This window comes from Zingiber officinale, chromosome 9A (assembly GCF_018446385.1).
Source record: "Zingiber officinale cultivar Zhangliang chromosome 9A, Zo_v1.1, whole genome shotgun sequence".
Taxonomy (NCBI): domain Eukaryota; kingdom Viridiplantae; phylum Streptophyta; class Magnoliopsida; order Zingiberales; family Zingiberaceae; genus Zingiber; species Zingiber officinale.
The window spans coordinates 123,207,370-123,220,335 of NC_056002.1; the positions used below are offsets into that span (position 1 = coordinate 123,207,370).

General features: G+C 43.3%; 1 protein-coding gene across 1 annotated transcript; it reads right to left on the bottom strand.

Moving 5' to 3' along the window:
- Positions 1-398: 398 nt before the first annotated feature.
- Positions 399-767, bottom strand: LOC122019538. The gene has a single exon (XM_042576996.1). The coding sequence runs from the start codon at positions 765-767 to the stop codon at positions 399-401; it is 369 nt and encodes a 122-aa protein (XP_042432930.1).
- Between the last annotated feature and the right edge of the window lie 12,199 nt (positions 768-12,966).

Consider the following 12,966-nt stretch of genomic DNA (forward strand, 5'->3'; position numbering starts at 1 on the left):
TCGCCGCTCGACGGTCTTCTAAGGCAGGAGTTTAAGATCGCCACTAGATCGTCGATGGAGACCTGAGTTTAATATCGCCGCTCGATGGTCTTCTAAGGCAGGAGTTTAAGGTCGCCGCTCGACCGTCGGTGGAGACCTGGGTTTAACATCGTCGTTCGACGATCTTCTAAGGCAGGAGTTTAAGGTCGCCGCTCGACCATCGGTGGAGACCTGGGTTTAACGTCGTCGCTTGACGGTTGGTGTTGCCATTCGGCAAAGATTTTGGCAAGCATTTGCTTTTGATTTCAACCCTGCATTTTAAAGGGCGAAGGGATATGGAAAATACATTAATTACATCAGTGCACCTCTCATCCGGCTCGGTACGATTGGAGATGGTTCCAGCTCCATGGATGGTCGAGTCACCTTCCGTCCTCATCCTCCAGGTAATATGCTTTCGAGCAGAGCTTCTCCACGACCTTGAAGGGCCCGACCCATAGGGCTTCCAACTTGGTGACGTCGCCGACTAGCTTCACCTTCTTCCATATGAGGTTGCCAACCTGGAACGAACTCGGGATCACCCGCCGATTGTAGTTCTGCCTCATTCTTTGCCTATAAGCCATCAGCCGAACGACTGCTTTAGTGCGCGCCTTATCCACCAGGTCCAGCTCCAATAGCCTTCGCTCGATGTTGTCTTTATCATAGTTCTGTGTCCGGTCGGACTCGACTCCAATCTCGACGGGGACGACCGCTTCGCCTCCATACACCAAGTGGAAAGAGGTTACTCCCATACCTTCCTTAGGGGTCGTGCGGATTGCCCATAGCACGCCGGGAGCTCGTCCACCCAGCTTCCTCCGACATGGTTGAGCAAAACCCGCAAGATCCACAAGATCTCCCGATTGGCGACTTCAGCCTGTCTGTTGCTCTAAGGGTATGCTACGGAGGTGAAGGCCTGCTAAATGCCATACCCCTCGCACCATTCTTTGAGTTTCTGCCCGACGTACTGTCTACCATTATCTGAGATGAGTCGACGCGGAATCCTGAACCGACAGATGATGTGCTTCCATATAAACTTCTGGACCATCTGCTTGGTTATTCTCGCCAGTGGCTCGGCTTCGACCCACTTGGAAAATAATCCACTGCGACAAGAAAAAACTTCCGCTGACCTGTCGCCATGGGGAAGAGCCCCACGATGTCCATACCCAATTGGTCGAATGGGCATGATACTGTGGAAGCCTTCATTTCTTCAGTGGGTCGGTGAGAAAGGTTATGGTACCTCTGGCAGGACAGGCAAGTGGCCACTGTCCGAGCGGCATCTTCCTGTAAGGTAGGCCAAAAATATCCAGCCAACAGAGTCTTCCTCGCTAGCGATCGACCACCCGGATGTCCTCTGCAGGAGCCTTGATGTACTTCTCACAAAATGTAGTTGATGTCCTCCGAGCTGACGCACTTAAGTGTTGGTGTAGGAAGCATCTGACAATCGAATCCATGTTTTGATAATGGCAAAGGGTTCAAAGTTAAGTTATTTTGTGATCTAACAGTTTGAATGAGATTGCAGGAAAGTCCTAAGTTTACTTAGGCAAAAAGTCCTAACTACGGTTAGGCAGGTGGAAAACCCTAGGGGGTGGTAACCCTAGGTCATAGGGGTTGGTAACCCTATGCGAAAAGTCCTAGGGGGTGGTAACTCTAGGTGAAAAGTCCTGGTGTTGCGAACCAGGTGGAAGACTGGACGGGTTGAGGAGCGGGCATCCAGCAGAAAGTACGGAAGCATCAAGCGTCAAGCAAAAGTCCAATCGATCTGGAGAATCGTGCTGGCATCAGGTAAATATCCTGAGTGGAGTAGGTGAGGACGCGCTCCCCGTAGAGGGAACAGTATGCGTCAGGTCGACCTAGGGTTTCCGGTTGGAAATCTGAAGTTAGACCCGGACAGTCCGGAGACTGTCAACATTTTATTTATGAATATTATGTGCTAACTTTGTTTTGCAGGGTATGTGTTTGGGACTAACACATTTTGTAGGAACAAAGGAGCAAGTCACACCTCGGATGAACAGTGTCCGAGATGCCTCCATGGAGCTTGGAGGCGCCTCGGGTGCAGAGTGTGAGCTGGCTGCGAAGAGGAGCTGGAGGTGCCTCGGACGGAGCTAGAGGCGCCTTGGACCAGAGCTTGGAGGCGCCTTGAAGTGGCCATGGAGGCGCCTCAAGCAGGATAAGAGATGAACTTTTCAGCACTGATCCACACGGCTGACTCGGCGTGTTGGAGGCACCCTGGATGGTGTTGGAGGCGCCTCCAGCAGTGCATAAAAAGGGGTCTCGAGGCAGCAACACAAACAACTTTCTAAGCCATCTTTGTGCAACGAGCTGCTCAAGAAACGACCCGACAAAGCTACAACTAGAAGCTGACAACCCAAATCTCTGAATCTGCTAGTTCCTTTTGTTGTTGGTAAATTTAACAGCTTTTATTGTACGTAATTTGTAACACCTTTCGAGCTTATAGTTGTTGCCCACCAGAAGCGATCAACAATCGCGGGCCTTGGAGTAGGAGTCTCCACAGGCTCCGAACCAAGTAACCAACTTGTGTTAGCATTTGTTCTTTTCCTTTCCGCTGTGTTTATCCACTCGATACGTTTTAAATCGAACGAAATAACCACGAGCGCTATTAACCCCCCCCTCTAGCACTTCTCGATCCAACAATTGGTATCAGAGCAGGGTCGCTTCAATTTAGTGCAACCACCAATCAAGCATTTTTTTGTAGTTATTTTCAGTTTTACGGAGTCAATTAGAATTAGCTTAATAGCTACATTCTAATTCTTTTTACGAATCAATTTTTTCTCAAAATTGGTGCAACACCACTTGAACTCGTTATTTTAACTTTATTCCCGCACTACTAATCCAAGACCTAGTCTTGGGACATCTCATTCTATTTTGTGCTTGCATATTAACTAAATGGCCCAGCAAGAAGGATATAGCACCGTTCGTCCTTCACTCTTCACCGGAGAAGATTTTGGGTACTGGAAGGGACGAATGGAAATCTTCCTAAAGATCCAGTTCGAGATGTGGATGATCGTCAAGACTGGATTCCAACTGCCAACCGAAGAAGACGGCAAGCCTACACCCTGCGAGAACTGGGAACCAGCCCTAATCAAGAAGGTGGAAGGCAATGCCAGAGCGACCTGTACCCTCCAGTGTGGACTGACCAAGGAGGAGCTCAATAGAGTTGGTCCGTTTTCAACCGCAAAAGAGCTATGAGAGAAACTGATCGAACTGCATGAGGGCACCTCCGACACCAAGGTAAGCAAGAGAGATCTATTGTTTAATAAATTATATAATCTCAAAATGCAGGAAGGAGAGAGAACAAGTCAACTCCATGCATGTATACAAGATATTCTCAACTCCCTCCACATGATCAGGCAAAAGGTCGAGAACAGAGATATAATAAGGTACGCTCTCAACGCATTTCCAAGGAGTTCATTATAGGCATCAATGGTAGATGCCTACAAAGTCTCCAAGGATTTATCTTTTATAAAATTAGATGAGTTATTCTCTGAGTTTGAATTACATGAGCAGACTAATGCACAGCCAACCGAGAAGGGCATTGCTTTGGTTGCAGGTACAAGCAGAACACGCGAATCAAGATCAAGGCGTAGAACCGAACTAGAATCAGATGAAGAACCAGACTCAGACGATGAAGACAACAAGCTAACGACTGAACTCGTCAACCTTGTAAAGAAGCTCTACAAGAAGAAGAAGGGGTTCAATAAGAAGGACCTCAAGAAGGCAGTTCAGTCCAAGGAAGCCCAATTAAGCTCGAAGGTAAAATTTGAAGTGACGTGTTATGACTGTAACCAGAAGGGACACATCAAGGTCAACTGTCCCAACCAAAAGGAGGTAAAGAAACAAAGACAGAAAAAGGTCATGGAGCAACATTCGAAGAATCTTCCTCAGAAGATGACGACGACGAACTCGATCAGACTAGTCTCCTTGCACTGATGGCTCGGGACCAGATCAATATATCCGAGAGTGAGAGCGAATCATAAGCTGAATCGGAAAGAAGCCACGGATCCGTATCCGTTTCCGAAGTACCTGACCCCACTGTAAGTATTCCGCGTTTAAATAATTTGGTTAATTATTTATTATGTAAATTAGCAAAATCCAACATTCAGATCAAATCACTTCCGAAGAGGTAACATTCCTTAAAGAAGTGACCAACTCCAAATCCTTGTCTGAATCCGTTCAGACTGGAACCTCGACTCAAGTCCAAAAGCTTGAAGAAGAGAATTCCAACCTGAAAATTCAAGTCAAGGATTTGAAGACCACGTTGGAATGGTTCACTTTGGGTTCCAAGAATCTTGACCTGATTCTTGGAAAACAAAAGGCCGTATACAACAGATCCGGAATTGGATTCAAGCGTAAAAAGAAGTATAGATCGTATTTATCACTTGTACACAGAACAAATAGAAAAGTGGTCCAAGCATGGGTACCCAAGTCCAACTTGGACAATCAAGTTGGGCTTGGTCAATATTGGGTTCCCAAGGATCAAGTACATTACCTTGATAGACCATATCGAGGCTATGATCCAGGGGAAGCCAAAAGAAAAACTGTATTAATAAACAAATAAATCATTAAAAGAACATAATTAAAATTAAATTAAAACTTAAATCTAAGTAATAAATTAAATAAACATATATAAAATTATCACTAATTTAGGTGGAGGCTCCAGAATAGCTGGCACCTCCAAAACTAACCTTCCCAGCAGGGTAATCCAAACTAAGCTACCCGGCAGGGTAATTAAAACTAATTAGAAAGGGAACAAGTTTAACTTGACCTATGGTACTGGTGAAATTTTGGATGATAGTACGTTAGGAAAGCTCAGTCTATGCATGTCTAGGATGATATGACTTCGACCTAGTGCATTTGGCTAAGTGGAACTAACCGAAGCTATCCTTTATGGATCCTAACCAGTTAGACCAAGGTTTTATATTAAGTTCAGTGGATAGGACTATTTAGAAAACCTCGAAAGCATGGTTACTCTAATGATGTCCAAGTGACTCACCATATCCCAGAAGTTTATCCAAAGAATACCTATTTATTGAGCCCAAAACTAAACCTGAATCTAACATAAAGTTAAACCAAACCTTATAATTGAACCTAATTTATCTCACAAAATTATAGGATTTCCTGATTGGAAATTTAGATTGAGTGAGATGACTAAAGATTAAATCAAATTAAATTAATAATCAATAATTCAAATTAAATTAAATTAATAATCAATAATTCAAATCAAATTAATAATTCAAATTAAATTAATAATCAATAATTCAAATCAAATTAATAATTCAAATTAAATTAATAATCAAAATTCAACTAAATTAATAATTAAAATTATGTTAAAAATCTTTTTTAAAACTTATTTAAAAATAATTTTAAAAACTTATTTAAAAATATTTTTAAAAAACTTATTTAAAAATCTTTTAAAAACTTATTTAAAAATTATGTTAAAAACTTATTTAAAAATCTTTTAAAAACTTATTTAAAAATCATTTTTAAAACTTATTTAAAAATTATGTTAAAAACTTATTTAAAAATCTTTTAAAAACTTATTTAAAATATTTTAAAAACTTATTTAAAAATCTTTTAAAAACTTATTTAATTTTTTTAAAAAAAACTTATTCAAAAATCTTTTAAAAATTTATTTAAAAATCTTAAAAAAAAACAACTTAAAAATTAAAATTAAAAGCAACGAACGAATGCGCCTCTGCCTAAGGCAGAGGCGCCCTCCAAGATCGGCGGGAAAATTCCCGCCGAAAATAAATAAGGCGCCTCGGATCGGTTTCGAAGCGCCCTGAACTCCGTGTTGTAGGCACCTTCAATGAGTTTGAAGGCACCTTTAATACCGAAATATGCAACGAACAGAGAGTTCGCTGCAAGTTGTCTTCTCGCCGAAACCAGCGATCCAAGGTGCCTTAAGCCCGGATTTCCACCCTTAACTCCTTCAAATACCCTAAAATGCCTCCTAGGTATACTCTAAACTATCCTAAATTATCCTTTACATGTTTTTAGTGTTTGTTTTGCAAATTTTTTTGTATATGGTTGAAATTAGGAAGCGACGCAATGTTGCGTCCACCTCGGGTACAACCCCGTCCACTGACTCTATATTCCCCACTGAGCAGCATAGGCTTAGTTTTTCTCAGCATTCGTACTCTGTCATTAAATGTAGATATCTAAATAGACCCTGTTTCACGAGTTATTATTCGTCTGTCGTAGAGATGATTGCCCATTATCAGTTGGACAGATTGGTTTACTGCAGTCATGCAGTAAATCAAGATCTATATGCCCAGTTTTTCAACAACCTTGAGAAGGTTGATGATTTTATCTATTCCACCAGAGTTGGTGGAAAGGACATCCAGTTTACTCCTTTTCTATTACGCACCAGCTTAGAGCTTAGAAAGTCAACATCTCTTTTCCTATGCTACTCTAGTAGGGATCTGTCATTTGGCGACCCCTACTCCCACATTACTCTAGATACACTCTATGAGTACTTTTATGGTGGGGAGAGACCATTTGGAGTCTCTGATTTCAGGTCGATGTCTCTCAGGGTGCAGGATTACGTCATGTATAGAGTCCTCACTGCATGCATTCTACCCATCACATCTCGGGATGTCCCGAAGATGCGTCCGCCCCACTCCTTCTTTTTGTATGCATTATGTCATCATCTAGATATAGACATTGCATTACATATGTTCTCTAACATAGTTCATGCGGCTAGTCTTGTCACATCCCGAGTAGTTCACATGCCCTATTGTCATGTGCTGACGTCTATCTTTTCGACGATAGAGGGCATAGATGTAACTCAGGGGACGCCCATTCCTCTTACCCCGTTATGATGAGTTTGGGTTGGGTTCTCTTAGGTTAGCGCATATAGATGTCACTACTCAGGGGGTCCTAGCATGGGTGGGCAGGCCTCCGCCAGCCGACCCAGCCGAGGATGAGCCAGTTGCTCCAAGAGGGCCCGAGGCAGACGACGAGTTTATTGCCTTCTTCGCTCTAGCTGAGGGAGAGGACTGGTTAGAGTTCACAGCCGAGGAGTTTCATGGACAGCCCTCCACTTCGGTAGGGCCGTCGACCTCGACACGACCATCCACCTCCTTATCGATCGAGGACCGACTTACATGTCTCGAGGTTCAGTCTGCATAGTCACGATGGCTTATCCTGGATGAACTTCGCTTACTTCGCTTAGAGATAACCTCCGGCTTTGCTTCTCTTCGTGAAGGACAACCTGCACCCGAGCAGCCCCCCACCACCAGCTGATGATCCTTCTGCCTGACTCTAGCCTTCTATGCTTTGTATTTGATCCTAGACATCCATGCATTGTATATTGGATCTGAACATCTCCTTAGTACTTTGAGTGCTTACATGTTTGATTAGTTGAACTTTCATCTATGTTAGCACTTGTTTGATCCTTCTTACTCTCAGTTTGGTTTTTAAAATTCTAGAAAAAATAATGATTTCAAAATCTCAATTTTATTAGATTTTTCAAATTTTGGACTTAGCCTAGGAGCTTACCCTAGAAATCATGTTCCCCTAGATTTTAGCCAGAGCATCTCACAAACACCCTAGGCTTAACTTGCTTATGGTTGAAATAAACTTAGAACGACGTGAGATGCATAGGGTACAACCTATACTTCAGTATGCTTATTTTTGTGTATCGCAATAAGTCTGGGCGTTAAATACAAAAATACAGTAATCAAGTTAAGTGATCCTGACTTAGTCAAATCTAACTGAATTTTCAACTTAACTTGACTAACCAAGTAAAAGTTGTTACCTTCTAGGTAAGCAGTTAGTAGCTAATGGTTAGACATTTGGCCTAGGGGATTAAATGATTAATTTTAATTTTTAAAATTACTCATGCTTGGACTTTAGGACTACTTGAATTTGAATGAATGACCTTAATTAAAATTCTTACGAATTAAGCTCCTCCCTCTTTGCAGCTAAAATTTAACTAAGTCTTTCAAACTAAATAATTTATTTTCTTAAGAACTTTTTAAAATTCAGTATCTTTTAATTCAAAATTAAGCTAAGTACTGTTCCAACTTTAGCTATATTTTCTAATAATATTTCCAAAGCTATTTTTCAAGAGGCTTATTAAAATCTTAGCTAAGTAACTTCTATAGCTGTTTTCAAATATTCAAACTTAGCCAATTTTGAGAAAAATTCTATTTCAAATATAAATTCTTTCGAATCTAACTGACTTTTCTCAAAAAGGCTTTTCAAAAGTTACCTAAGTACTTTTTAGAATTTTGCTAAGTTACTTTTAAAGTCCAAATAATCTTCCTTAGTTAAAGTTACTCTTCAAACTTAATCCTTTAAAAACTATCTTAAAAGATCTTCTCTGAATCCTTAATATTTACTTAGCTAAATATTTTACAAAGAAAATTTCTTCTAAGTGATTGTGTACTTCTAAATTTAACTAAGTATTTTTTTCAAAAGTAAAAAGTTTTTTCAAATTTAACTGAGTATTTTGATATCACAAAATTAGCTAAGATATTTCTCAAAGTCGAAATAATTTATGACAAGTATTTTTTTCAGTTAGCTAAAAGTCTTACAAGAATATTTCTTCTAAAAAGCTAAGTATTTTTCTAAGGTATGACTAAACATCCTTTTTCTTTTTCAAATATACCTAAGTAATCTGGTTTCTCTTTTTTACTCTCTTTGTATTTTTGATGTATGGCAAAGGGGGAGTGTAGTATAAAATTCAAAAGAAAGCTCTAATTAAGGGGGAGCCTTACACTTTAAAGTTTTAGCTTAAGCTTTGTTTGTGTCTAAAATTGTTTACTTATGCTTGCTTATACTAAAACTTTAAAAATTGTTATTTATGCATCTGTTTTACTTATGCCTATTTTTACTTAACTTTGAATTTCAGTTGGCATAATCAAAAAGGGAGAGATTGTTGGTGCGGAAAACATCCGACGATCGAACCCGTGTTTTGATAATAGCAAAGGTTTCAAAGTTAAGTTGTTTTGTGATCTAACAATTTGAATGAGATTGCAGGAAAGTCCTAGGTGTACTTAGGCAAAAAGTCCTAACTGTAGTTAGGCAGGTGGAAAACCCTAGGGGGTGGTAACCCTAGGGCATAGGGGGTGATAACCCTATACAGAAAGTCTTGGCGGATCGAGGACTTCAGGCAAAAGTCCTAGGGGGTGGTAACCCTAGGTGAAAAGTCCTTGTGTCGTGAACCAGGTGGAAAACTAGACGGGTCGGGGAGCGGGCATCCAACAGAAAGTCCGGAAGCATTGAGTGTCGAGCAAAAGTCCAGTCGATCTGGAGGATCGTCCTAGCATTAGGTAAATCTCCTGAGTGGAGTAGGTGAGGACGCGCTCCCCACAGAGGGAACAGTAGGCGTCAGGTCGACCTAGGGTTTCTGGTTGGAAATCTGAAATCAGACTCGGACAGTCCGGAGACTGTCAACATTTTATTTATGAATATTATATGCTAACTTTGTTTTGTAGGGTATATGTTTGGGACTAACACATTTTTTAGGAACAAAGGAGCAAGTCACACCTCGGATGAACAGTGTCCGAGGCGCCTCCATGGAGTTTGGAGGCGCCTCAGGTGTAGAGTGTGAGTTGGCTGTGAAGAGGAGCTGGAGGCGCCTCGGACGGAGCTGGAGGTGCCTTGGACCAAAGCTTGGAGGCGCCTTTAAGTGGCCATGGAGGCGCCTCAAGCAGGATAAGAGACGAACTTTTCAACACTGATCCATGCGGCTGACTCGGCGTGTTGGAGGCGCCTTGGATGGTGTTGGAGGCGCCTCCAGCAGTGCATAAAAGGGGGTCTCAAGGCAGCAACACAGACACAACTTTCTAAGCCATCTTTGTGCAACGAGCTGCTCAAGAAACGACCCGACAAAGCTACAACTCGAAGCCGACAACCCGAAGCTCTGAATCTGCTAGTTCCTTTTATCGTTGGTAAATTTAACAGCTTTTATTATACGTAATTTGTAACACCTTTCGAGCTTATAGTTGTTGTCTATCAGAAGCGATCAACGATCGCGGGCCTTGGAGTAGGAGTCGCCATAGGCTCCGAACCAAGTAACCAACTTGTGTTAGCGTTTGTTCTTTTCCTCTCCGCTGTGTTTATCCACTCGATACGTTTAAATCGAACGAAATAGCCATGAGTGCTATTCACCCCCCCTCTAGCGCTTCTCGATCCAACATTAAGTAGAGGATGGGAGAAAGGCTTCTTGTAGAGCTGATCCCTGATCAGTGTGAAACAACCAGCTCTTCTTCTCAATAAGCGGGCTTCTTTTCGATCGAACGACGTGACTCCCGATCGTAAAAACTCTGTTATCGTTGTCCTCCAATCGCTAGGGAAGGTGAGTCCCTCCATCTGATCGATGTGCACCACCAAAGATACTTGCTCAATTGGCTGTGCAATGACAGTTGGAGAGAGTGAGCTTGCCAGTTTGGCCAGCTCATCCGCTGCTTGGTTCTCCATTCGAGGGATCTTCTGGATGATTACCTCTTGAAAGTTGACCTTTAGCTTTTCGAAGGCTTTGGCATACAGCTTGAGCCACGCGTTGCTGATCTCGAATGTTCCAGTCAGTTGCTAAGCAGCTAATTGAGAATCAGAGTGGATCAGAACCTTACTGGCACCGACATGCCTAGTGGCTTGTAGGCTAGCTATAAGCACTTCGTACTCAGCTTCGTTATTAGTGGCCCAGTATTCTAGCCGAACAGACAACTGCATCCGCTCTTCTTGCGGGGAGATAAGAAGTATATTGATCCCACTCCCTTGCCGAGTGGACGACCCATCCACATATATCTTCCAAGCAGCCTCGGGTTCAGGATTCTGCATCTCGGTGACAAAATCCGCCAAGGACTATGCTTTGATGACCATTCGGGGCTGATACTGGATGTCAAAGTCACTAAGCTCCGTTGTCTACTTGATCAGCCATCCAGACGCCTCGGGATTGAGAAGAACCCTCCCTAGAGGACTATTGGTCATGCCAACGATTGTATGCGTGAGAAAGTATGGGTGAAGCCTCCGAGCGGCATGTACTAAAGCAAAAGCAAGCTTCTCGAGACCAGTGTAGCGGGATTCATCGCCCTTTAATATATGACTTAGAAAATACACTGGTTGTTCTTCCCCGTTCTGTCGAACCAACGCTGAGCCGACAACATGCTCAGTCATGGATATATAGATTCGGAGTGGCTCACAGGCAGTTGGCTTGGCTAGTACATGTAGCGAGTTCAGATACACCTTGAGTTCCTCGAAGGCCTGATTGCACTCCTCATCCCATTGGAACTTGGTGGCTCGGCGCAATATCTTGAAGAAAGGTAGGCTCTGGTCGGACGACTTGGAGATGAACTGAGATAATGTTGTTATCCGACCGGTGAGGCGCTGAGCTTCCTTCAAGTTTCTCGGTGGTGGCATATCTTGGAGCGCTTTTACCCTTCTGGGATTTGCCTCAATGCCCCGCTTAGTGACGATATATCTCAGGAAACACCCACTTTTCGTGCCGAACAGACACTTCTGAGGATTTAACTTGATTCCGTACGCCCAGAGAGTCTGGCAGGTCTCCTTGATATCTACACAGAGATCAGCCGCTCGGAGGGATTTGACTAGTATGTCGTCAACATATACATCCATGTTGCGGCCGATCTGCCGCCAGAACACTTTGTTCATTAGCCTCTGGCAGGTGGCTCCTGCATTCTTCAAGCCGAACAACATTACATTATAACAGTATGTTCCATCGGCGGTAATAAAACTGACCTTCTATTGGTCCTCCTTGGCGAGCGGCACTTGATGATACCCCTGATATGCGTCTAGCATGCATATCAGCTCGCACCCAGCCGTGGAGTCTACCATTTGATCAATTTGGGGCAGCAGGTAGAAGTCCTTTGGGCAGACTTTGTTGAGGTTTTGGAAGTCAATGCAGACCCGCCACTTGTTGCCTGGCTTGGAAACCAGTACTACATTCGTGAGCCAGCTCGAGAATTAAACCTCCCGTATGTGGCCGACCTCCAAAAGCTTCTCGACTTTCGCCCTGATGATCAAATTCTGTTGGTGCTGAAATCCCTTTTCCTTTGCTTCACTGGTCTGGCGTCCGATCGGACATGGAGCTCATGCTGCGCGACGCTCGGGGAAATAGCAGGCAGCTCATGCGTGGACCATGCAAATACGTCATGGTTCAGCTCTAGGCACTTGATCAGTTTGGCCTTCTGCTCGGCTTCCAGGTCAGCATCTATAAAGGTTGTCACCTCCGCTCAGCCTGACTATATCTGCACTTCTTCCTTTTCCTCATAAACTAGACTAGGAGGGTTTTCAATTATAACGCTAACTTCTAGTCGGGGCGTCTTTCGTGCGGACTTGGCTTCTGATTTAACCATTTCAACGTAGCATTGCCGAGCGGCCAACTGATCGCCCTTGACCTCTCCTACCTGATCTTCCACCGGGAACTTGATCTTCTGGCAGAAGGTTGAGACGATCGCTTGAAATTCATTGAGCGTCGGTCAGCCCATAATGACGTTGTAGGCGGAGGGGGCGTTTATCACGATGAAGTTCGTGGTCCTCGTCCTTCTAAGGGGTCCCTCCCCAAGTGATATGACCAACTTGATTTGGTCGATCAGATGTACTTCATTGCCGGTAAACCCATACAATGGGGTTGTCATCGGCAACAGCTTGCCTCGATCAATTTGGAGTTGGTCAAATGCCCCTTTGAAGATGACGTTGACCGAGTTGCCAGTGTCAACGAATACATGGTGAATGGTATAGTTTGCAATTACTGCTCGGATAATGAGGGTGTCATCGTGCGATATTTTGACTCCTTCGAGATCCTTGGGGCTGAAGCTAATCTTGGGCCCACTCGCCTTTTCCTTGCTGTAACCTATGGCGTGGATCTCTAGCCATCGGGCGTATGATTTCCGAGCTCGGTTGGAGTCTCCGTCGGTCGGTTCGCCGACGATGATGTTGATCTTGCCTCGCGCGACGTTGCTT